This window comes from Microtus ochrogaster, chromosome 4 (genome assembly GCF_000317375.1).
Source record: "Microtus ochrogaster isolate Prairie Vole_2 chromosome 4, MicOch1.0, whole genome shotgun sequence".
NCBI lineage: Eukaryota > Metazoa > Chordata > Mammalia > Rodentia > Cricetidae > Microtus > Microtus ochrogaster.
The window spans coordinates 51,435,238-51,457,815 of NC_022011.1; the positions used below are offsets into that span (position 1 = coordinate 51,435,238).

Consider the following 22,578-nt stretch of genomic DNA (forward strand, 5'->3'; position numbering starts at 1 on the left):
CAACCCCCCAGCATCCATGAGTTCACTACCACCACTGTGGATCCCAACCCCCCAGCATCCATGAGTTCACTACCACCACTGTGGATCCCAACCCCTCAGCATCCATGAATTCACTACCACCGTGTTCTGATTTCTTCAGTTTGTCCTTGCCATCCCTACTGTGATAAAGCCACATGATGGGCCCTGGACCATTCACTGCCCTGGGACGGACAACAGCTGACAAGTCCAGAATGCAGGGATGGGCCAGCCACCAGGTCCATGCTACATGGAGGGGATGAAAGAAACCCCCACCCTTCACTGCTGACATCTGCCGCAGAGGCCCTAGCTGTGTGAACCAGTTACTGTCTGTGCAGGCTGCCTTCACCTATTCCCAGGCTTCCTCGAGGCCCCTGAGGAGCAGGGCTGGCCCCAGGTGTGACTGTGTATAGGAACACAGGCTCCACGATGACTCCAAGCAGGGACACCAGCCTGGCCTACCCTCAGTCACACTGTGAGGACCCTGGTGATATGTGGGGCCGTGGTCCGAGTAGCCACTCAGAGAATCCTAGCACCTTGGACTGCTTAGGCATCCCTTGACCCTTTCCAGTGTGGATGCAGATGCTGGGGAGAGCAGAGTCCAGGGATGGGTGTAAGCTGGACAGCAGGAGTCGCACTGTTGTCTGGTCCTCTGCCCGCCTGGCTCCCTCATGCCTCTCTGGTTCAGCCAGATAGCAGCCTACACAGACAGGCTCCCATGGGCCACTTCCACTTTGACCTAGCTTCAAGTCAGCTCTGTGCTCATGGGCAGTAAGAAACTCCAGAGCTTGTCTGTTCTGCCTGATGTCTGAAGTCAGGCATGGCCCAGACAATTCCTGCCTTCTTCAGTCAGCCATGCTGGCCTCTGGCAGCTCACCACAAGCACACTGACCCAGGCTGAGCTAGGGACTCACACAGAACAGCAGGCATTGGCAGCTGTGGCTGCCTCCTCCATACCTGACCTCTGTTGTCTTCATCTTAACACATGGCTTCCACTGCCCTCACCCCAGTACCTGGCCATCCCTTGTGTGGATAGCAGGCGTGGCTACAGCCACCACACACCAGAGCAACATAGACAGTGACCTATCTCCCATAGTCCTGTAGTTTCCCATATTCCTAGTGGGTTCCTGGGTCCTTAGCTTGCCTCTAACGCCTTTTACTGAGTCCCTTGTGTCCCTGAGTTCCACATCTGGCCTAGCCAATACCATCCATAGAGTATTCCATGGTCAGAAGCACGAGGCTTTCCCCACTCTCTGATCTTCAGAGCTGGGACAGAGGCAGGGTCTGGTGGCGGGTGGGCTGTGAGTATCTGTTACCAGTTCCTGGCCGATCCCAGAGAGGATTACCACTGACTCGCAGGTGCTCTGGGAAGTAGCCCCCCAAGGAGAGCCTTGCATCAGCTGAGCCTATCTCCTTGGCTCCTACGGGACAGAAGCCCATTCTCCCTCACCTTGCTCCTGTTAGCGAAGGCTGACCCACCAGGAGGGGCCCACTTACCTTTTCCAGTTTGGAGAGAGCCAGAGAGTAGCTGTCCTTGGCACGGAACTGCATAAACCGCATGTTGGAAGGGTGGGTAAGCTCTGTGGTGATACTGAGGCTGGGGAAGAGCCTGGGGGAGGGATTAGCAGAGTTGTCCTCCAGTCAGGGCTGAGAGTCTGGGGGTCTGTGGTGGGTCGTATGGCTGTGGTCAGTCAGGGCTGAGGGTCTGAGGCAGTCCCAGGACTCTGAGGGTCTGTGGTGAGTCCTGCGGTCATGACTGGGTGGTCTCTATTGCGTCGGTTACAGCCGTGGGCATTAGTCTCTGGTAGATTTTGTGGTCAGGGCTGTGGGAGTCTGTGTTGGGTCCCTGTAGTCACAGAAGTGTGGTCTCTTGTGGGTCCTGTGGTGAGGTCTGTGGACTCTGATGGGTCCTATGGTCATAGCTTTGGAGACCATGGTGGGTCCCATGGTCAGGGCTGTGGGGTCTGTGCTGGGCCCCATGGTCAGGGCTGTGGGGTCTCTTGTAGGTCCCATGGTCAGGGCTGTGGACTTTGGTGGGTCCTTTGGTTGGGGCTATGGGTTCTCACAGTGGTCCTGACACATGGTTCTCCATATCCGTTTCTGTGGAGACCTCGTAGGAAGCCTGGCTCCCAGGCATCAGGTGCTCACCGAAACATGGTCTGAACATTGACAATGGTCTTAGCATCTGCCATGTAGTCCTCTTCGGCGCTCATGGTGCTCTCCTTGTCCACCACCACCAGGTTGTCGGCATAGATGATTCCGCACTGCAACAGGCTGTCCAGGCTGCACAGGGCAAGGGCTATGGCTATGGATTCCCCTATTCCCCTCCCCATCACACACCGGGTCCCTCTCAACCTCCCTCTCTTTCCCCGGGTCTGGGCTGAGTGCTCACTGAGGAGCTCTGGGGGAGGACGGTGGAGGGACAGCATGCACCGTGGCCGTGGCTGATCTCATCTTACTTGTCCACGGAGCCCTCCATGTAGTAGACCATGGGAAAGCAGCAGATAGCCTCCAGGAAGTGGTGGTCAGGTCTGTGGGGACAGCAGGGCCAAGAGGTGTCATTTGCTCTATGCTTTATCCTCTCCACACTCTTGGGGCCCCCAAAACATGGGACTGAGGGGAACTTAAGGCCAAAAGTTCTGCCACTTATTCAACCCAGGGGAAACTGAGGCCCTGGACTTGCTGAGGTTATACAGCCAAGACTGGACCTTGGGCTCTGGCTACCATGCTTCTGGGTCCTTGGAGGAAAGGAGCAATGGTTTTGGGGATCCCCGTGGGCCATGGGAACTGTCAAGTTGTGGGGACGTGATGTAAAGAGGCTGCCGGAGAAACTAGAGGAGGAAGCTGCTAAGGCCAGTAAGATACAGAAGGCATAGCCACGGAAGACAGCAGGGAACTGGCCAGCAGTCCTGACACAGGAAGAGAGGCATTATGGGAGTGCACAGTGTCTCACTTGTTGTCAAGCAGCAGCACGATGGGGTTGAGTTCCCGGCGAGACCGATAGTAGGCACGCAGCGGCACGATGAAGTTGTAGAGCCCGTTGCCCGCCGTCTCAGCAGAGACGATAATCAGTTTGTTCTTGAACCCATAGGCCTTGGCATCTTCATAGCTGTTGTGTTTGCAGCCCTGGGGATGTTGGAAACCCAGGCTGGGCAACCACCCTGGCTGTGGGAGAAGCTGATGGGCCAACAATAGCAGGGGCATGCAACACGGGAGCACATGGGAGCCCGGGGTAGATATTGGGCCACCAGCCACCAGGGCTCATTCTGCTGGCTGCCACTAAAGTCAGTGTCCCACAAAGCTGGGTGTAAGCCAGTCACTGCAGCATTTAGCTACAGAAATACAGAGGGCCAAGTCATGTGTACACACACACGTGTATGTGTGTGTGTGCTCACACAGTCCAGTGCCTAGCTCTGCCCACCACAGAGCCCAGAATCAAGGTCTCAGGCAGCATCTGATCTGATCATCTGTTTCCTCTGTTCCCTTTCCCTAAATTGAGTCAGACCTGGTGCCCGGTCCCAGTCTAGAGCTGGGCATGCACAGGGAGGAAGTGTGAGAGGCTGGCAAGCATCAAAGGGCTCAGATCCCAAAACAACATGAGTATGGGCCCTGAGTAAGACAAGAGGCCATGTGCCTCCACCACGTGAGTGCAAGGATGGTTTCCTTGGCGACATGCTGAGGAGAACTATTGGTGGGATCTAGAATTAAGAGAGCTGATTCAGAGTGGGGAAGGTTAGAAGCCATCCTGCCCTGATCTCGGCAGTGACTGGACCATAGAGATAGTCACTTTCACAGCAGGGCAGCATGGCCAGAGACGCGGCCAGCTGAGCCCCACCACGCTTCAGGGTGCTCAGCCCAGATGCATGGGCTGGCTCGATTATAGATGGAGTTCTGTTGCCCTGAACACAGGATCCAAGCTCTTCAGAGGTCAACAAGGGATCCCAGGAAGACAGGAAGGTGTGTGCTGACTTAAAGAATGACAAGACCGTTGGAGCCTTGGGTTCCCCTGGCAGGAGACCCCGGCTCTGCCTGACTCTGGGGATGGGCTATATGAGGAGAGAAGGAGTCTTCCTCCTTTGGGAACACGCACGATGTTTGGGGGCTCAGGGCCCGGGGGTCCTAACCTGCTTTCAGCCCGTGAGTTCAGAGCAGGGAGGTGGAGAGTGGGTGGGTGAGGTAGAGGGGGGTCTGCTCCTGCTCAATTGCAGCATCCCCGAAATACATGGTGGCCACAGTGGAGTCTAGGGTGCCGCTGCAGAGACTCGGCCTTACCTTGTCCAGCCGCAGGCAGCAGAAGGGAGCTTTCACAGGCAGGAGGTGGCATAAGGTCGGGGAGCTGCCAATGTAGGGTGAGTTAGGGGGATAGCCCTTCACGTACCTGGATGAAGACAGGGACCACAGCATGGCACCCTTTACCTGGACTATTCATGGAGTCACTGGGTACTAGCAGAGATGCCTTATTGTCTCCCAGCTCCTAATCCCTACATCTGCTGGGACAGTCACAAGAGACAAGTCCTCAGAGACCTGTCCCTGCATCCCAGGTTAGGGCTGGGACAGGTACACCAAGGTCCTAGAATGGCCCAGGCTGAGGTGGGGTGCAGAGGGGCCACTTGTTACCACTCCCCTCCGCAGGATCCAAGAGGGCTGGGAGCATCCTTCCAATGGTCAGTCCTCAGCTACTCAGATGGGGATAGGCAGGTAGCTTGTAACCCATGGGTCCCTTATGTCCCCGGGGAAAAATTCCACACATAATATGTGTATGTGTGCATTTGTTTACATGTATACACATGGAATAAAACACAGGAACAGATGCATGCACACATACACATGTGTACACTTGCACACATACAAGCAATGTTCACCCACTTCCACACATGTCCATACACATGCCACGTGAACACACACAACACACATGCATACTCTCCCTCCCTCCCTCTCTCCTTTCCTCCCCCCTCCCTCCTTCCCTCCCTCCCTCCCCCTATGGAGCCTAGAAGCTGAGAACACCAGGGCTGTAATCACCAGCCCACTGAGGGATGTCCATGGCACCCCAGGTGATAGGCAGGTACCTGGGCCTGGGCCTCCAGTGGGCTACACTAGCCTCTCAGAAGGCTGCTTCCCTTCCTCCCCACCCTACAGTGCTCAATACACACCATGCCATGCTTTGACACTGGGCCCTGGCCACCACCCTCTAGTTCTGTTTCCATGTACCTCAAGGGACACAGCCACAAGGACCCATGTACTTTCTGCTTACAGGATCTGGGAGCCCCAGCATTGACCCCTCAACCTTAGAGCAGCTCCCAAAAGGAGGATGTCCTAACTGAGGTCAAGGTAACTAAACTGTTGAGGACTTACTAATGTCCCTCTTGGTCTCAGCCAGGAAGATTTGGCCTCAGACCCCAGCCAGGAGGATGTCCACTTGAGACAGGCTTGTAGTCTCTGGTTCTGGACAAGGTCTAGCCAAATCACCTGCTGGTGACTTCTACAGACCCTGCCCCAAGAATTCCCATCTGAAATGAGGTGCCATACCCCACAGTACCAAGAGAATCTGATTCAGCTGTGATGATAGCTCAGGAATGTCTGTGGTTCACTGCCTGGCTCTATCCCAACTCATGGAATAACCGAGGGCAGATAGCTCAGTGGTTGAGATGTCATGGGGCTATGCTACCCCATCACCCACGCTGCTTCTATAGGCCACTGAATGGGGCCTCTGAGTCCCATTATCTCTGACTCCAGCCAAGGCCAGGGGGAGGGTGGCAGCCTAGTACATCTCTGCCAGCATGCTCTCGAGTGCTCCCCAGGACTAGGCTTGGGGTGATTCCCTGGCCCCACCCAGAAGACCCAATTTGTGAAGCAGGGATTGCCTCTATACCCAGCACTGGGGACCCTTCCCTCCCACTGAAAGCCGAGCCCCACTTAGCACTCACTCAACCACAGAGAGCCCCTCGTCGTCTGAGGGCGTCACCTCGTCCTCTGACTGGTCACTTAGCAGGTCGCAGGGCAACAGGGCTGAGCTGTCTGCCAGTTCCAGGACAGGTGCGATGCTGGGGCGCCGGCTACCAGAGCCATTCTCCGTGGGCAGAGTCAGCTTGCAGCTGCCACCGCCGCTGCCGCCACCACCACCGCCACCCTGGGAGGGCCGGCAGTCTGTGTTCTGCAGGTCCATGGCCACTGTCCCTGGACAGAGGGGTTGAACCTGACCAGCAGCCCTTCTTACCCCACTCTCTAGGCCAGCTGTGCGGCCTTAGGAATTTCAGCACATCCCTGAGTCTCAGTTTCCCCTTCAGGACACGGGGCAGGGGGGGAGGGCCAAGGGGTGGTGATTGGCCCCCAGCCAGGGCCCTATCCATACTGGTTGCTGTTACTGATTCTGACTTCCTGAGGGTGAGGCCCTTGAGGCTTATGGGAAACTGGTCGATCCACTTTAAGGACAGGGCTAGAGAGGGTGGCCACCTAGGAACACAGGAGCAGTGTGGCCATTTTGCATTTGTTGGTTTCTGGTGCTCCCACTTCAGCTCAGGGCTGCTAGCTTGGGGTCGTTGGCCGGCTCAAGGATGCAGCTCATAGCCTCTGTGGGCCAGAACTGAGGAGTGGGTGGAAGGGCTTCCTGAGCTACTCCGTCTCAGGCATGGGCGTGAGCAAATACAAGGAATGGATGGAGGTTGGGCTGGGCAGAAGAACCCCAACCCCAAGCTCCCCCTCAGGCCTGACCGCCAGAGCAAGCTGTTACTGTGGGAGTGACTTCAGAGCCAGGCAGCTGCTGGCTCATGTCACACATGGCTGAGAATGTGTACCACAGAGTCAAAGCACCCGATCCCTAGAGACCACTTAGACTGGGCATACGGTGGGCACTTATTAGCGTCAACTTGTTTTGAGGGTCACAGCTTGGGTCTAGCACCACATGAGATGGTGATTGCCCTGGATTACCTGCGGGTCTGTGGCCTGAGAGTTTAAATGACCTGTTCCTGTTCCCTGCTGTCCCCTGGAGGGCTGGTAGGGGATGAAACATGCCAGAAGAACTACCTTCTGAGTTTTGGCCCAGCCCTGCTCAGGAAGTCACTGGGACCAGTTCTAGGAAGACAGCAGTCCCTGCGAAGAGCCTTGAGGCTAAGCTGTGGCCAATTTCAGACAATCTACCCCTAGTGGATGCCAGGGCTTTCATCTATTCAAGGGATGCTCTGGGCTGATAGAACTACAGAGGCCTCTGGTTGGTAGTTAACTGCTACAGTACCCTCACAGGCTCTCAGTTACCCAGGTAACCGATGCTCACCAGAACTCTGACTGGTGGGGGTACCCCAATTGGACAGATCCACAATTCAAGGCTCGGAGAGGCTCACACTGTCCAAGAAAGAGCCGAGCCTCAGGGGTCAGGGGTCTCCTGCCCAGTGGCAGGTGGTGTGTGAAACACACCCTTGGAAGCCACCCACCTACCACCTGCATACTGCCCCAGCTCACCCATAGAAGCAATGATGCTATGCACTGGCAGACGGGATGGCCCCTCATACAGTGCCTGCCCTGCAAGACCCCGCCTCTTCTGCTTCTCCTCCTGCTTGAAGATGAAGGCCGAGTTCTCCTCCTTGGTGATGTTGATGTAGAAGCAGGTGTCGGAGGCGGCCAGGATGTGCCGTGGCCCCGGGTTCAGCAGGATACTCTTGTTGTCCTCACGTTTCATCCCAATGAGGCACACGCCATACCTGAGCAGACATGGCCTGGAGCTCAGGGTCACTCCTGGCACCCCCTGAACTACTCATTCTCCTCCTAGGGATCCCATTTGGACCTCTTGGACAAGCCCTCTCCTCGGGTATTAGGGTCCTAAGGACCCCAGGGCAGCCTCAGAAGAAGCTATGTGGCAGGTTCTTACATGAGCCTTGTTCTGGGATGTCCTGACTTGGCCGTCCTCACCAGGTAGCAGAGCCAAGCTATGCTGTCCTTGGTTGAGATTCTGTGACTTTCCTGCCCCAGGGGCCCACCCATGCTGACCTGGCCCTGGGTAGAGTGATGGTGGGGACAGCGGGCTCCAACCCTGTATTCAGCCCCGAGTCCCGCGTACTTCTTGTGTGCGTGGAAGGCTGCGTAGGTGAAGCTCTTGCCCTCATACTCCCGGAAGAATTTGCTGTCGCCCATGCGGATGTGGTACACCTCATTGCCCGAGCAGCGCCCATACATGCGCTGCCACTGCTCTGGAGATTCCTGTCCTTCCCTACCAGAGGAGCAGGGTAAGGTAAGGAGGCTATCACCCTCAGTCAGGGCTGGCCCTCCTACCCAATTGGTTAAATGCACCCTGCATCTCCCTGGACCCCCTTCCTGTGCCAGACCTCTGCCCACTACATGCCCTCCTCCTCCAGGGAGCCCGCCCTGCCTTGTGGGGTTGGTCGGGACGGCCAGGGCGTGGTAGTCGGTCTGGCACAGGGCACTCACTGGCCACGGGACGTGTGCACCAGCAGGGTGATGAGGGTGGAGGTGGCCGGGCAGATGCAGTTCAGGGCCAGCATGGCGTACTTGCATTCTTCCTCGCATACCACGTGGTCTGTGGGGACTGCAGGGTCAGTGCCTGCCACCCCTGCTGTCTGTGGTACCCCCTACACAGCACCCACGTCTTTCTGAATGTGTCAAGGCTCTCCTGCTTGGTGCCCCTGGAAGCCTGAGCAGCCGGCTCCTACTCAGCAGGGGTTCAGCACCTTGGCGAGCTGCATGTTGAATCCCAAAGGTGCAACTGTGTTTCTGGGGCCACTCCAGTTCCACCCAGGTGGGCCCTTACCTGTCCCCCAGGTGCCCACCATGGGCTCTGGCCATAGAGGTTCTGATCAGATAGTGTCCTTGCCTCCCACACCACTTCTGGCTCCTGTTCCCACCGATCTCGGCCCCAGGTAGAGGCCAGATCATCTGCCAAGGCTACCCCTGGTAGCTCTCCATTCTCTGATGCAGAGATCTGGTGGGCATGCTCTCCCCAGGATGAACCCTCCTTGATCTTATGAGAAGAATACTTTACTTCACCCCACCCTTCACCCCCTTGCAGTCTGCATGCTCATGATGCCACAGGGCCCCAAACACACCAGCAAATTTGACGTGAAACTTGTTTTCGGGCTTGAGGATCTGGACGTAGAGGGGACAGTTGGGGGCAAAGTCCTTCACAGCCCAGGCTCGAAGAATGGTCTGGTGATCCTGGGGGAGGTGTGGTTGGTGATGGAGGGCCTACCGCTGAGGGTAGGCAGGAAGCGCAGGCTTGGGGGGAGTGTGTCTGAACTCACCGCAGCTGTGCGGTCCACCTCGTTCCTGCTGCTGAGGATAAAGCAGGCCTCTCCGTTGTCCATCCTGTAGAGCACCAGCTGCTGAGCGAGGCTATAGACCCAGAGGGCCTCCCCAGGAGGAGGTCAGGAAGTCAGGAGGTCAGGAGGGGCCCGGTGTATGAAGGGTGAGAGAGAGAGGATGGCCCAGCAGGGGGCCTTGCTAAGGTAGTCTGGCCTGGCTTAGCAGGTCTCAGCATCAAATCCTGCAGGGCATCCCAGGCCTCCTAGCCTCCCCAGATCCTCCAGGAACATTCTGGAAAGGTCAGGATGACTGGACACTCATAGCAGAGTCGAAGCTCAGATGCCGAACAAAGCCCATGGGCCAAGCCTGCCCTGGAAACACTGATTGGCCAGGGTTCCCAAGCTGTGGCATGATGGTGCCCAAGAGGGGGTTCTAAGCCACGATCCACTACATTCATCCACACTCTGGACTCTGCTTACAGTTGTCAGAGGCTTAGGGCCAGAAAGAGTGGGTCCTCCTGAGAGCTTGTCTCAATGGTGCTGATGACCGAGGCCCTAGGGACGCTGACTTTTTGTGGGGCACTGTCCAGCATCTGGGGCCTATCTCCTGGGCTCCCATACACCCTAAGTTAGACCATAAAGCCTGTCTCCTCTTCTGCTTGACTATTTAGCAGCCCGGTCTTGGGTGGTCATTCCTAACTCCTTCCAGGTTCCCAGGAGACTAGCTACAGAAACAACTTGACCCTGCTGAGAGCTGGTTGGAGAAACCTTTACCCAACAAACAGGGCAGTAAAGCCTCACGCCTGCCCCACAAAAACCTTGGGTGCCTCCCTGCTTGGCTACCACTTCCTCTGTCCCATCTACCAGTCCAGAGCTGGACACAAGCAGCTACAGTCTCATGTGAACTGGGCAGGATCCCCGTGGGAGCCGAGGCTCAGGATTCTGGGGATGAGAGACCTGGGTTGTTGTTCTGCTTGCCCTTGGCCATGCACCACCTGTACCACACAACGAAGGGTACAGGAACCTTCTGGAATGAAAATGTGGCATGGGAGGCGTTGGGGGAAGAGTCCCAGATGGTGCAGTAGCACAGTCCAGTTACATGTTAACAGCACATTCTTGTTACCTCAAGACGCTCTGTCAACTTGTCTTTAAATCAAGAGCCACCTTCAGCCCTCGTGTCTTTACCACTGACTCTCAGAAGCCAGGTTCTCCCCACTCCCACCCCTGGTCTATTTTAAGCTTCCTGAAATCTGACAGAGAAAAATCCCCAGACTCAGAGCAAGAGAGGGAAAGATGCCCAAAGGCGAGACCCACAGCGCAAGAACACAGCTTGGCCAGGTGTGTTTGCTAGGCTGTGTAGCTGCAACTAGCAGGGAGGGATGGACAAACGCTAGGGTCCCACTCACCTGGTCCCAGACCCTGACCTTTCACCCACCCTGGCCCTGCCTCCACCTGGAACCCCTGCCTGCCTCAGGCTCTGTGCCAAGCCATGCCTGTCATGGTTCCACTTCTACCTGGGGACTCCCCGTGGCCTCAGGCCTAGGTCTAGCTGCGCTGTCCTGGCCGGCACTCACTTGGCTCGCATGAGGTCCTGGTCCTTGAGGGCAGAGCCCTGGAGGTAGATGACCCGCTGGGACCACAGGGGAATCTGCAGTACCCTGCGCACCTGGACATCCATTTCGGAGGGACACAGGATGACCACGTAGTAGTCCTGCTGGCCAGGTTGTAAGTCAGTGCCTCTGAGCCGGATCCTGTCCCCCCAGCCTGTATTGTTTCCTTGATGGTATTATTCCCAGGGCCTTATGGGACCACCACAGCCCCCCCTCCCCAAACACACACCAGATATAATAACCAGGGACTAGAGTGCTCAGGTACCATGCTCAAGCATGTGACAGTCTTGTACAATGGGGGGTGAGGGGTGGGGGGAGGTGACTGCTTTGGGAGCCTGGGAAAAGTCTGAGGCTCCCCAGGGGTGCCTACAGCCTTACCTGGAGACGGGGATGGGCATAGAACTCATTCAGGAAGTCCATGAGGAGGTCAATCTTGAGGGAGCTAACACACAGGACCACATGTTTTTCCGTCTGTGCTCTGTGGCGGCTGTAGTTACCCCCTGACTTCTGCCGTTCCATCCAGAGGTAGACAAGCTCTTCAAACTGTGGGGAGGGGGGGTGGACACTGGCATCCAGTGGGGGACAAAGGAGGGTGGGGCAGGTGCTAAGGGCAGAGAGTAAGAGCAGGCCTGCTTGGCTGGCAGGATGTAGAAGTGATGGGGACGGTGACCTTAGCAGAAACCAGAGCAGGACCAGGAGATGGCATATATAAAGAGGTGTCAGAAACTGTGGTGTGTGACTCCAGCCATGGGAAGTCTAGCTCATGGCCTCAGAAGCCACATGGCCAGTAGCGGGTGCCAGAGTCTATACTCTGACATCTGGACAGACAGAGTCTTGGCTCTGCCTATCAGCTTTCCTGACAGTATTAGGAAACGCTCAACACTGAAATTAGGGATTTCTCTCTAACAGTGACCAGATGAGGTCCTGATGCAGACACCACACAGGGGTCCTCTAGGGCTGGGTGGGAAGAGTTACAAGAACTGACATGTTCCCATCTGCCTGGGCCACGTGAGCTGCAGGGCACTGGCTCTGCCCAAGGCTTCACCCTGCATATGGCTCTGAGGTCAGATGCCCACTGCCTGTTTCATCTTGAGCACCAGAACCAGACATGGATTTAGCGCATTTCTGAGTGGACTGTGGCAGTAGACCCTGACCACTATGTCCATTCTCAAGTCTGCATCTCACTTCCACGGGTCCTCACCAGGAGACCTGTGGCTGGGAGTGGTCAAGACCCTCGGGCTGGGAGCACGGGGACTCCCTGCAGGTGGACCATGGGGTGTTCAAGACCCTCGGGCTGAGAACACAGAAGCTCCCTGCAGGTGGTCCATGGGTGTTCAAGATCCTTGGGCTGGGGAACACAGGAGTTCCCTTTTGGTGGCCCATGGCAGGGCACTGCTGCTGGACAACCTGGGCTTGCTTCTGACCTCTCTCAGGCCTCAGTTTCCTCACTTGGAAAGTATGAGAAGAGTGCCTGTCTTGCAGGCTATGGTGAGGGGGTCAGAGAGTTAATGAAGGGTTCAAAGGGTTCACAGTGACCCCTAAAGTGTATGTCTGCTCAGAATCCTGAGGCAGGAGCTGATTTGGAAAAGGGGGTTTTTGCAACTTTAATCTGTTGACCTGAGATCATCTTGAATTATGGTGACTACTAAATCCAATACCCATGGGTCCTTGTATGTGGGACAAGGACCACATGGTCATATGGAGATGCCCATAAGGTGGAGGGTAGGCTTAGGAGGCCACCACAACCATGGGACCTCCCAGGGCTCCCGCTAGCCCGCTGCAGCTCCATGTGAAGAGATAACCTAAAACTTTTGCAAGAAAACAGACTTACAGCGGAGGGAGGAAGTGGCCTTTTCAGGTAAGAGAGGAAGATGTTAAGAGAAAGTTTGGTGTATTAGACCTCGTTAAAACTTCAGCTGCCTGGAGAAGGGCAGGACCCTTAAACAAGGCAAGGAATGAGTTCACAGACTAGCAGCTACCAGCGGAATGCTTGAGGCCACCAGCTAGAAGCACAGCACACACTCCAGACCAGCAGCTCGAAGCAGGATGCTCCAGGACCGGCTTCTGGACACAGAAAAGCTAACAGGTCGGGGAGAGAGGCCTGGAAGGGCAGTGATGTGTGACAGGGACAGGATTAATACACTGTAGGCTTCCAGGGCAGCATTCTCAGGACAGGGGCCGGGAGAAGTAAGGGGTGTCTGCTGGGCTTGAGGCTCAGGGCTGCAAGGTCAGAGGTGGGACTAGCCCAGGGTCAGAGCTCAGGGTCAGCAATGGTGCTTCCAGTTGCCCCTTGTAGCCCTAAAAGTTGTTTAGCTGTGGTTGAGAAAGAGGGTGAAGTTCACCCCAACAATCCATCTCTGCATAGGTTCTTGAGGGGTCACTTGGGCACCTCAGACCCTCTGGAAGGAAAAGCCTGTCTTCCATGGTTGCTCTTTGGCAGAACAATTCACTGTTGACTCGGGTCAAGGGAGAACCTCTGCAATGACCCTCCGTAGACAGGGGACGCCTTCTCTCCAGCCTCTCCTGGGAACGACCTCCTGACGTGTGTGCTCGACCCCACAGATCCCTCCTGTCCTTATGCTACTCCTCATGGAATGACTCTTGGCTGTCCCTGTGTTGAGCATGGGGACTCACCTGCAGCGGGAGTACCACAAGGGTCACACAGATCAGGATGACCACCAGCAGCTGGGATGGCCAGATCTTGGGTGTCACATCACCAAAGCCCACAGTTGAAAAAGTGACGATGCAGAAGTAGAAGGAAGTCAGCAGGTTCAAGTTCCCACCTGCCCGCTCCAGGTGCTGGATTCCACAGGTCCTAGAAATCGGGAGAACAGGGCTGCAGCAGTGGCAGGGAGGGGCTTCAGTGGGGGGGAGGCTGCAGCAGGGGGAGCAGGGATTGCAGCAGTAGGGTAGACTGCAGCAGGGAGGGCAGGGGCTGCAGCCATGGATGGGAGGACCTGAATGGTAAGAGACAAGGCTACAATGTGGAGTAGGGATACCTGAGCTGGCTGCTGTGAACATGAACACAGGGCCTCCCCACCTCCCCACCTTCCAGAGGGGTAAGGCTCTACCAGTCCCGGGGACCTTATCACCTAGGACAGAAGTGACGCACTCCTGATCACTGGGACACCGAGTGAGTGAGATTGTAGAGTTGGGTCTGGATGCCCAGCACCCGCAGGTGATGCCAGTCAGTAGTAAGGCGGTGGGGCTGCCATGGTGAGGGGTGCACTTCAGCCGCAAAGGAGTATAGCTGTAGCAGGGATGGTGTGGGCCTGCCCCAAGCCCCGCCAACCTGTCCTCCAGGACCTGCGGCCACTCCTAGCCAGCTCATCCTTGCCTGAGGGATAGCAGGGGTGACTGGGCCTCTTGGGGACATGGAACAGGGCCACTCCACAGGCTGATGCAGGATGTTGGAAGGTCTGCCCACGTGACCAGAAGCTCCCCGCTCTAAGTGACCCTCCAAGAGACCCTGGCTGCTTCTAGACTCCGTTCTCAAATGGACCTCAAACCAAAGGGCCCACACTCAGCCCAGGGGCCAGTTCCCTTGAGAGTTGCAAACCCAGCCAGTTGGGCAGGCGCCTGCAGGTCAGATGTTGTGCCATTGTGTCCCTGATCTCCGGACACAAGAGTTTGGAGCTAAGTTCTACAGTTCTCTTTGTGCCTCTTCTGTCACCTCCCCTGATCTATCTCCTAGGCTTGCGGTCTTCCATGGCTACCTGCTGCGACCATGTGGTGACTAGGGCACTCACCCCGTGAAGACGAGACACAGCAGGGTACAGAAGAGGATGAGCACCTGGTTGAACATGGCTGACTGCGTGCGCAGGATGGCACGGTGGAAGTCATTCTGCAGAGAATGCAGCCATCAGAAGGCAGGAACCATAGACACTCCCACACATAATAAGCAGAGATCTGATTATAATTCCTTCCCAAGAGAGGGCTTACAGGCATCATTGCCCAGTGCTGGTCACACGGACCTCAGCTTGGTCTCAGGGTGAGCAAAATGTGCCAGAGGGCAGATAGGTGTGAGCATCTTTGGCTTGAAGACTCTTACATCACTGTGCAAGTGGGACAGAGCTGAGTCAAGGGATCTGGCCAGGAAGGTGCAGGCCACCAGGGAGACAGCTGTCATCCTGGCTCTCATTTCCAGGAGATGGGTTTATTCCAGCAGAGGCTAGCCAGAGGGATAGTCGGAGCCTGCATTCTTCCAGCCCTGATTTTGCAGCCTGGTTCTGGTTGTGCTTACTCACCTCTGCACACCCTGTCCCACCTTCTCCCCAGCCCTGGGAAAGAGGAAGCTCACGGCTGGCTGGACTGGAATGTGTCACATGGCAGGCAGTCCCCCGGGCCACCGCCTGGTCCCGCCAGCAGGTGGGGAAACTGTTCTCAAGGAGCCAACAGGAGCCAGTGCTCACTTACGATCATGTTCTCCAGCGCGTGCTTGGCCAGCCAGCAGTTGAGAAACACGGGGATGAACAGGTTCCGAAGAGGCGGCCAGAAGACCTGTGGTGTGTGGGGGAGAGGTCAGGTAGGGCTCAGGTAGCCGAGCTTGGGGCTGGGGCTCACCCACCGTGATGATGAAGGGCAGCGTGTTGATCATCTCCAGGACGAAAGGAACATGGAAGACCTGCTCCCAGATGTTGCCCTGGGGGCCAGAGGTACTTCAGAGCCAGCAAGGGGTAGTCAGGAGCAGGGAAGGGAACTGGGAGCTTGGAAGGTAGGCAGAGGTAAGGGTTGGGAGTGGGCAGTCCTTGGATCATAGGTGCTAAGGGAGGGGCTGTGGAGAAAGGGCATGGTGGAAACCAGGGCGGGGAAGGTGCAGGGAGGGACTCACCTTGTAGCTGAGGTAAATGAGGAGCATGGTCTCTAAGAAGCTTATTGTGGCCACAATGACCTGAGTGAAGAAAGGAAAGAGACTCGGAGCAGATCTGGGAACAGGGCCTGACCTCTGAGGGGCTCAGCAGGCAGAGTCCTGACAAAGCCGGGTGTGTGTGTGTGTGTGTGTGTATGTGTGTGTGTGTGTGTGTGTGTGTGTGTGTGTGTGTTTGTGTACAGGGCTGCCTGCACCCTTGCTGCTGAAATAAGATGGTCTTGATTGGAAAGACTTGCAGGCAGCTACTCTAGGCCTTAGGGTTGGTAGAAGGCAGCCCAGACGCCATCCCTGCCCTGCTGGGACACCCTGTGGACAATCAGTGCCAATGAAGTAGGGGAGTGGTAAGAGCACCACTAAAGCCACCCTAGGAGGCAGAGGTGGCAGTGAGGGCATGAGGCTGGGTTGGCAGTACTCCTTGGGCCCTGGGTAGGGATGGAGCCTCCGCTACAGGCATCTATGAGTCCTATGGGACCCTTCAGGCTAGGCCTCTGGCACATAGTTAGGGAAGACCCCCTCAGAAGCTGGCCTGCGTTCCTGACCCCTACCTACTTCTCAGGTAGACAGTAAGGAGAGGGTGGGTCAGCAGGGGGGAGAGGTTCTGATCAGGAAAGAAATGAAGAGGGAAGTATGCCCTCAGCGATCTGGGAAAACTACAGTACGAGCTGTCAGGCCTTACTGGGCCTAAGTCCCTTGCTTCATGGGTGAGCCCGAGGCCCTTGCTTGCTGAACAGGACTTATGTTCTCTTACTTAACCCAAGCCCTCTCCTTCCTGAGTCCACACAAGCAGCCTCCACTGTGCAGGGTGGAGGGGTAGACTGGGACTCACCTGAATCACCCACAAAGTCATCTTCCTCTCCACCCACAGGATGGGAGCCCTAGGGAAAAAAGGGAGGTGAGGCCCGGCCAGGGTGAGAGCTGTCAGGACACTTCCTCTTCAGGCTCCAGAAGAATGTTCCCGAGGTAGTGAGGGCCCACTAGCCAGATGTGGAGGGTGAGTGGAGAAACATGTGCTTCATTCAAAATTCCTCCTCTCTGATGGGGAAGATCCTCGGTGCAGATTCAGCCAGGGTGCAAGGGTGCAGCTGAACATACCCCAGGGACTTTAATGGACCTCAGGTGCACATTGGCTTCACCAGGGCCAGAAAGTTAAACTCCCATAGACCACATCTGTCTACCCCGTTCCTGGCCCGGCCCAGTACGGCCCTGACAAATGGGAGCCAGGAGCAAACTCACCAGTGGAACTCGGAGGATGAGCCATTGAAAGTGTAGTTATACTTCGTGCAGCCCCAGCTGTGGAGAGACAAAAGCACTGGCCCAGTCCCAGACCTCCAGGACCAATGCCAAGGGTCCTTTCCAGAGCTGCTATGGGCTCAGGGAAATTGGGAAAGGCACCCACTGGCTCACTCAGGGCCCACCGTATGCCCCAACTGGAGCTGATGCTCCAGCATGTGCGGGGCCTCCCTGGCCTGCCGTGACCGTGTGAGGAGGCTCTCGAAACAAGAAGCGTAGAGAACACGTCCCTGTCTAGAGGTCTGGGCCCTGCAGTGAGCTGCTGCTCAGGAGAAAGTGAAGACTCAGCCTGAGCCAACAACAAGCTCCTGTATAACCACAGATGGCCCAGTGTGACATTGATGCCCGCTGGAGGTTGGAGCTGCCCAAACCAGCCTGGATAGTTTTTGAGAGTCAGAAAGAGATGAATTAACGACCCTCATCCCCCAAGCCACTTGAAGATAGGCATATCCAAGCACCTTGGAATCAGCTGATGAGAGGTAGCAGGGCATAGCCAACATTCTAGCTCTGCTTCAGGCCATAACTAGCACCAGGGTTGGCTACCACAGGGACCTCACTGCTCAGAGAACCCAGGAAGGAGCCACTTCTTCCCTGTCCTCACCTCACCTGAGCTTTATTGGGGTTGATTCACTCAGTACCCACCGAAGTCTCTGAGCCTTTCTCTCAGCCTCTTATCCAACATCTACCTACTTATCCTTCATCAGCAACCACTCATCTATCCCTCCTTTGTATCATCTACGGTCCGTGCATTCACCTATCTATTATCCATCATCATCTGATCTATGACCCATGCGTCCATTGACCTGTGTTCATCATTCTATCCAACATCCATCCATTCATCTCTCATCAACATTCATCCATATGTCTATCTAGGTATGATCTCATCCTTGGTCCATGCATCCATCATCACCTGATCTGTAATTCCTGTATCCATCTCCTTATGCAGCATCTCGTCCCCTATTCGACTACCCATGCTTCTGTCCATCCATCTACCCATCCGGTGTACAGCTATGCAGCATTCACCCATCCGTCCATCACCCAAATATTCATCATCTCCCCTCCCCTGCCCATTAGCCCTGCTAGTGATGGTGATGAATTCAACAGACTTGGGTCCTCTAGGGAGGTGGAAGCAGATGTCCTGAAGCCTCGGGGGTTTGGAAAAAGTGTAATAGATCCAGAAGAGAGTTTTTTGAGTCAGCGATAGCCCCTATTTCCCCTCAAACAGTCACGGAGGGGTCTTCCTTCCACTGACCTCCTGGGCAGTGATAAAAGGTTTGTTCTCAATAGCATGTGAGGGTTTCCGATCTGGGAATTCTAGTTTTCCCGAAAGTGGGCAACAGATGAAAATAAGGAATTCAGTACAACTCCGCACACAAGCTCCAGGGACTGGCCTCCTCCTGGAGATTTACAGGACCTCAGCAGTTCAGGAAGAGCCTGCTCTGGGTAGCCCAAGAAGTAAGTCAATGTTGGCAGGGTCCACGTTTGGCCCAGCAGTGGCCCTCAAACTCCTGGCTCTGACTAAGGAGTCCTGTGGCATCTGAGCCCACTTGTCAAACCCACTGGCCTGCAAGTCAGAGGCCAGCAGAGTTCAAAAGAAATGTTCTTGGCAGAAGTAACTAACAAAGTGAAGGGCCAAGTACAGCATCCTCAGAGGGCTGTGGGAAACCAGGAAGTGACAGATGCAGCAACTCAGACCTGGGGGAAGAGTGTCACCTCAGAATAGAATTGAGAGGATAAGAGGGGGCAGAGTAGGAGGGAGGAGTGACAAGCGCGCCCGTGGCCCAGGGCCCAGCTTCCAAACCCCACGGGGCACAACTCAAGACAATCCTGGCACTGAGGGCTTCTGGATCAGTCCAGAGATGAACTGGAAGCATGCCAAGGCCTCCCCAGGCACTGAGAGACCAGCAACTCTCAGGGAAGACAATGACACCCTGCAAGGATCTGGGCTGGGAAACAGCACTGACGTCTCAAAGCAGCTAGGCAGTGGGAGGATTACCGAGAAGACTTCAGAGGAAGAATCCTCAGCCTCATCTGCCGGGTCCTCTAAGCCCACTTGACAGCAGATACCTCTTCCTCAAGATGGTTAGAACACACTCTGTGCCTGCATGCACAGCTCCACACTGGGGGCCCAGCCATCATTCTAGGCCTGACTGAGTGGTGTCTGGACATGGCTCTAGGTTGGGGTCACGCTAAGGGAAGAAGACTTTCAAAGCTCTGCTGACAGGGCTCCCTAGTAGTCTGGTAAGTGTGGGTCACAGGTCTTCCACACGAATGCCCAAAATACCAGTGAGGATGGATCATTGGAAAGGCTCAGTCTGAGGACCCCAGCCCCCCAGGTCACCCACCATCCGATGCCCTGGTCTGGGTTGTCGAGCAGGACACGGACGATGTACAGCAGGCAGGTGAGCAGCTTGAGGGAGAAGTTGAACAGCCGGATCCTCAGGCCTGTGGAGAGGGTGACATCGGGGTAGGAGCTGCAAGGAGCAGGCCTACCCGCTCTGCTGGGGTCTCTCAACAGCTCCCTCCTGAAGGGGCCCCGCATGGACTTCCATCGTGCACTTGTATTCCAGATGCAGAGGACAGATGCATCAGCACCCCTTCCCCAGCCAGACTCCTCTGGTCACTGAGGCTCGGTGCAGAGGATTGGGGTGCAGAGGATTTCCTGAGGGCGCTTCCCTCGCGGGAACAGATTTAGACACTTGGCGCCACAGCCTAACTTCCAAGCCCTTTCTTGCATCTCAGGTAGGTCCAGAGTGGCCAAGCTTAAAGCTGGGAAGGAGTCAGGGAAGTGTGGAGGTGGGGATTCCTAGGGTGTGGGTTGGGTGACACAGGAGATGGCTCAGCTGGCTCCTGGGGACAGCCTAGCCCAATTCAACCCAGTGTCCAGAATGGGGGGAGTCATGTCTCCACAGGTCAGAAAACGGGAAGTCAAGGTGACCTCTGCCCTCTGCCCATGCAGTTGGCACATTTCTTCAGGCTCCCAACCCTGCCCAACCCCCTCCTCCAGGTCCCCGACTCACTGGATCTTTGGTTTTTGATGAAGAACAGCTTGAGCCGCTCTTTGCAGGTGTTCTCATTGACATAGAATTCCACCTGGACCCTGAAGGAGAAGAGGAGGCTGAGGCTTAGGGTCAGGGGGTTCAGGCCCAAGGCAGGGGCTGGAGCCTCAAGCCAGAGCCAGAGTCCCAAGCCCAGCTGAGTTCTTTCAAACCATAGGAGCAGAGAGGAACTTGGGAGAGAACCTGAAGGTCTGTGGTGTGAAGCAGCCATTCATCCCCCCGCAGCCTCCCCTTGCTACACCTGCAGCCACTGGGTAACATCTTCTCAGCATCCAGAGCTCTCCAGGCCCCGAGGAGATCAGGGCCACAGCACCCACGGAGCTTTGGGCACTGGGTATCCAAACCTTCTTAGTAAAATGTTCAGGAGTTGACAGTCATTGCTTCTGGTGGCCTCCAGAGTTTGTATTCTGAGGCCATACATTATAATCTCAGGGATGGTCAGAAGGGCCAGCAAGAAGCAGTCATCCTGTGAGCCTGGCCATCAGCCCTCTGACCTCCATGTTCCCCCTCCCGTGGCACTGCACACGGAGGCCAGTCTCTGAGGCGTGGCCACACTCACAGTCTCTGAAGTCCTCAGATCACCCAGGGTAAATAGTGAGTGAGCACCTGGCTACTCACTTATGCCCCATTGCCACACCCAGGAAGAGCCACGCGCTCACTGAGAATAACTCTGTGGCGAAGGGAAGACAAAGGCACTGTTCTCAACCCCCAAGCTGCAGACATAATCCTATGCCCTGCCCATCCCATTCAGGAGTAGGAGAGGAGAAAGCCAGTGCTCACAGGGGAAGGATGATGCGAATCTGAGTCTGGAGTTCGCATCAGCTTGGACTCCTGTAGCAGGTGTGGTCAGCTTGCTGCATTTTCCCTCTCGTGTGCCCTTGAATGGTCCATGGCTCGCTGTGATGGACACAGGGCTCCCTGGACACCTGGCTTCTATCAGAACAACCTCAGCATCTCCCCAACAGACAGAAACTCCACCAGGAAGGAATCAGGTGGGACACAGCACCAGGGACCATAGCACAGAAAGGCAGAGGGACAGCATATCTTGCAGCCTGCAAGGGTCTTGTAGGGCTTGGAGAAGTCGGCAAAGGAGGCAAACACCAGCTTGGATCCCTGTTTCTACCTCCCCCCCCCCCACATTGCTACTGCCTGCTGGGGAAGGCGGCACTGAGCCCAGGGTGGGCGGACCCAGAACACCATTATCCTTTGATCAGGTACCGGCTCATCAAGACAGTTGGAGAGTTTAATGTCAGTGCCTGGCTGCGGACGACTATTCCAACAGCACCGAAAGTGTTTGCAATGGTCTCTGTCAGGCCAGTGAGATGGCTTAGTGGGTGACAGCACTTGCCACCAAGCCCAGCTACCTGAACTGGATCCCGGGTCCCACAAAGTGGAAGGAGAAAACTGACTACGGCAAGTTACCCATCAACTGTAGTTCTTTTTTTTTTTTCTTTCTCTTTGTTCCACCCAGTTCCCAAATAAATATACGGAGTCTTATTATTATAAATGCCCGGTCTTAGCTTGGCTTATTTTTAGCCAGCTTTTCTTAAATTATCCCGTCAAACTTTTTGCCTCTGGGCCTTTACCTTTTCTCTATTTCTGTATATCTTTTCTTTCCTTCTTATTCCATGTCTGGCTGTGTAGCTGGGCAGCTGGCCCCTTGCTTCCCCCTCTTGCTCCTCTTTGCTCCCCCTCTTACGATTTTTTCCTTCTGTGTATTCTCTCCGCCCGCAGCCCCACCTATTCCCACTCCCTGCCTGGCTACTGGCCGTTCAGCTTTTTATTAGCCCAATCAGGTGCTGCAGGCAGGCAAAATAACACAGCTTCACAGAGTTAAGCAAATGCAACAGAAAAGAATGCCAATACATCTTTGCATCATTAAACAAATACTCCACAGCATGAACAAATGTAACACATCTTCAACTAATATTCCACAACAACCAACCTTCACATGCATGCCGTGGTACATGCGTGTCCCAACAAGCATACACCAAATAAATAAACAAGGGACATGCAAATATATTTTAAAATCTAATCACTCTCTGAAGCCTACTGAGCACAGCCACTTTGTCATGTGACCTGCCCGTGGCCTGGGGGAGTGGCCTGGGTCACAGTGGCTCTGCACATCACAGAGTTGCCTGAGGGCCCAAAGGCCTGCTCACCTCACCAGAACCACGGCACTCCTGGGGTTTGGTGCTGTGCAGACTGGGTCCACCCTGGACTGCACAGCAAGCCAAGCTTCCCAGAGACAAGGAGGGGCCAGCCCCGTGCTAATGGTTGGTGTACTCTAGCCCACCCCTCTATATGTCTAAACTCCACTTTACCCAGCATCTCAGTACATTCTGCTGTCCCAGCACACATCGCCAGTTGTGCTGGACACACTACACTGCACACCAGCCAGTTCCATGCGCCACACTGTTAAGCACACCCACGTGATGCTACAGCACACCTCTGCACCCCACGTGATGCTACAGCGCACCTCTGCACCC

The 22,578-nt window shown here is 55.6% G+C and overlaps 1 protein-coding gene across 8 annotated transcripts in view; it reads right to left on the bottom strand.

The window, feature by feature from the left end:
* The window catches only part of Kcnt1 (potassium sodium-activated channel subfamily T member 1), a 55,957-nt gene that overhangs the window by 10,322 nt on the left and 23,057 nt on the right, over window positions 1-22,578 (bottom strand). For 6 of the 8 annotated variants that reach the window (XM_005346274.2, XM_005346273.2, XM_026789869.1 and 3 more), the window contains 22 exons: window positions 20,051-20,130; window positions 19,376-19,475; window positions 16,974-17,030; window positions 16,567-16,615; window positions 15,702-15,761; window positions 15,438-15,512; window positions 15,287-15,370; window positions 14,620-14,714; window positions 13,505-13,685; window positions 11,249-11,413; window positions 10,835-10,971; window positions 9,261-9,324; window positions 9,066-9,174; window positions 8,431-8,539; window positions 8,063-8,212; window positions 7,468-7,706; window positions 5,940-6,189; window positions 4,288-4,393; window positions 2,969-3,141; window positions 2,475-2,546; window positions 2,164-2,298; window positions 1,513-1,624 (listed from right to left, as the gene is read on the bottom strand). In XM_005346274.2, the coding sequence (XP_005346331.1) occupies window positions 1,513-1,624; window positions 2,164-2,298; window positions 2,475-2,546; window positions 2,969-3,141; window positions 4,288-4,393; window positions 5,940-6,189; window positions 7,468-7,706; window positions 8,063-8,212; window positions 8,431-8,539; window positions 9,066-9,174; window positions 9,261-9,324; window positions 10,835-10,971; window positions 11,249-11,413; window positions 13,505-13,685; window positions 14,620-14,714; window positions 15,287-15,370; window positions 15,438-15,512; window positions 15,702-15,761; window positions 16,567-16,615; window positions 16,974-17,030; window positions 19,376-19,475; window positions 20,051-20,130 (2,602 nt within the window). The remainder of the gene's footprint in view (window positions 1-1,512; window positions 1,625-2,163; window positions 2,299-2,474; window positions 2,547-2,968; window positions 3,142-4,287; window positions 4,394-5,939; window positions 6,190-7,467; window positions 7,707-8,062; window positions 8,213-8,430; window positions 8,540-9,065; window positions 9,175-9,260; window positions 9,325-10,834; window positions 10,972-11,248; window positions 11,414-13,504; window positions 13,686-14,619; window positions 14,715-15,286; window positions 15,371-15,437; window positions 15,513-15,701; window positions 15,762-16,566; window positions 16,616-16,973; window positions 17,031-19,375; window positions 19,476-20,050; window positions 20,131-22,578) is intronic. The other 2 variants (XM_026789848.1, XM_026789856.1) reach the window with 2 other exon arrangements.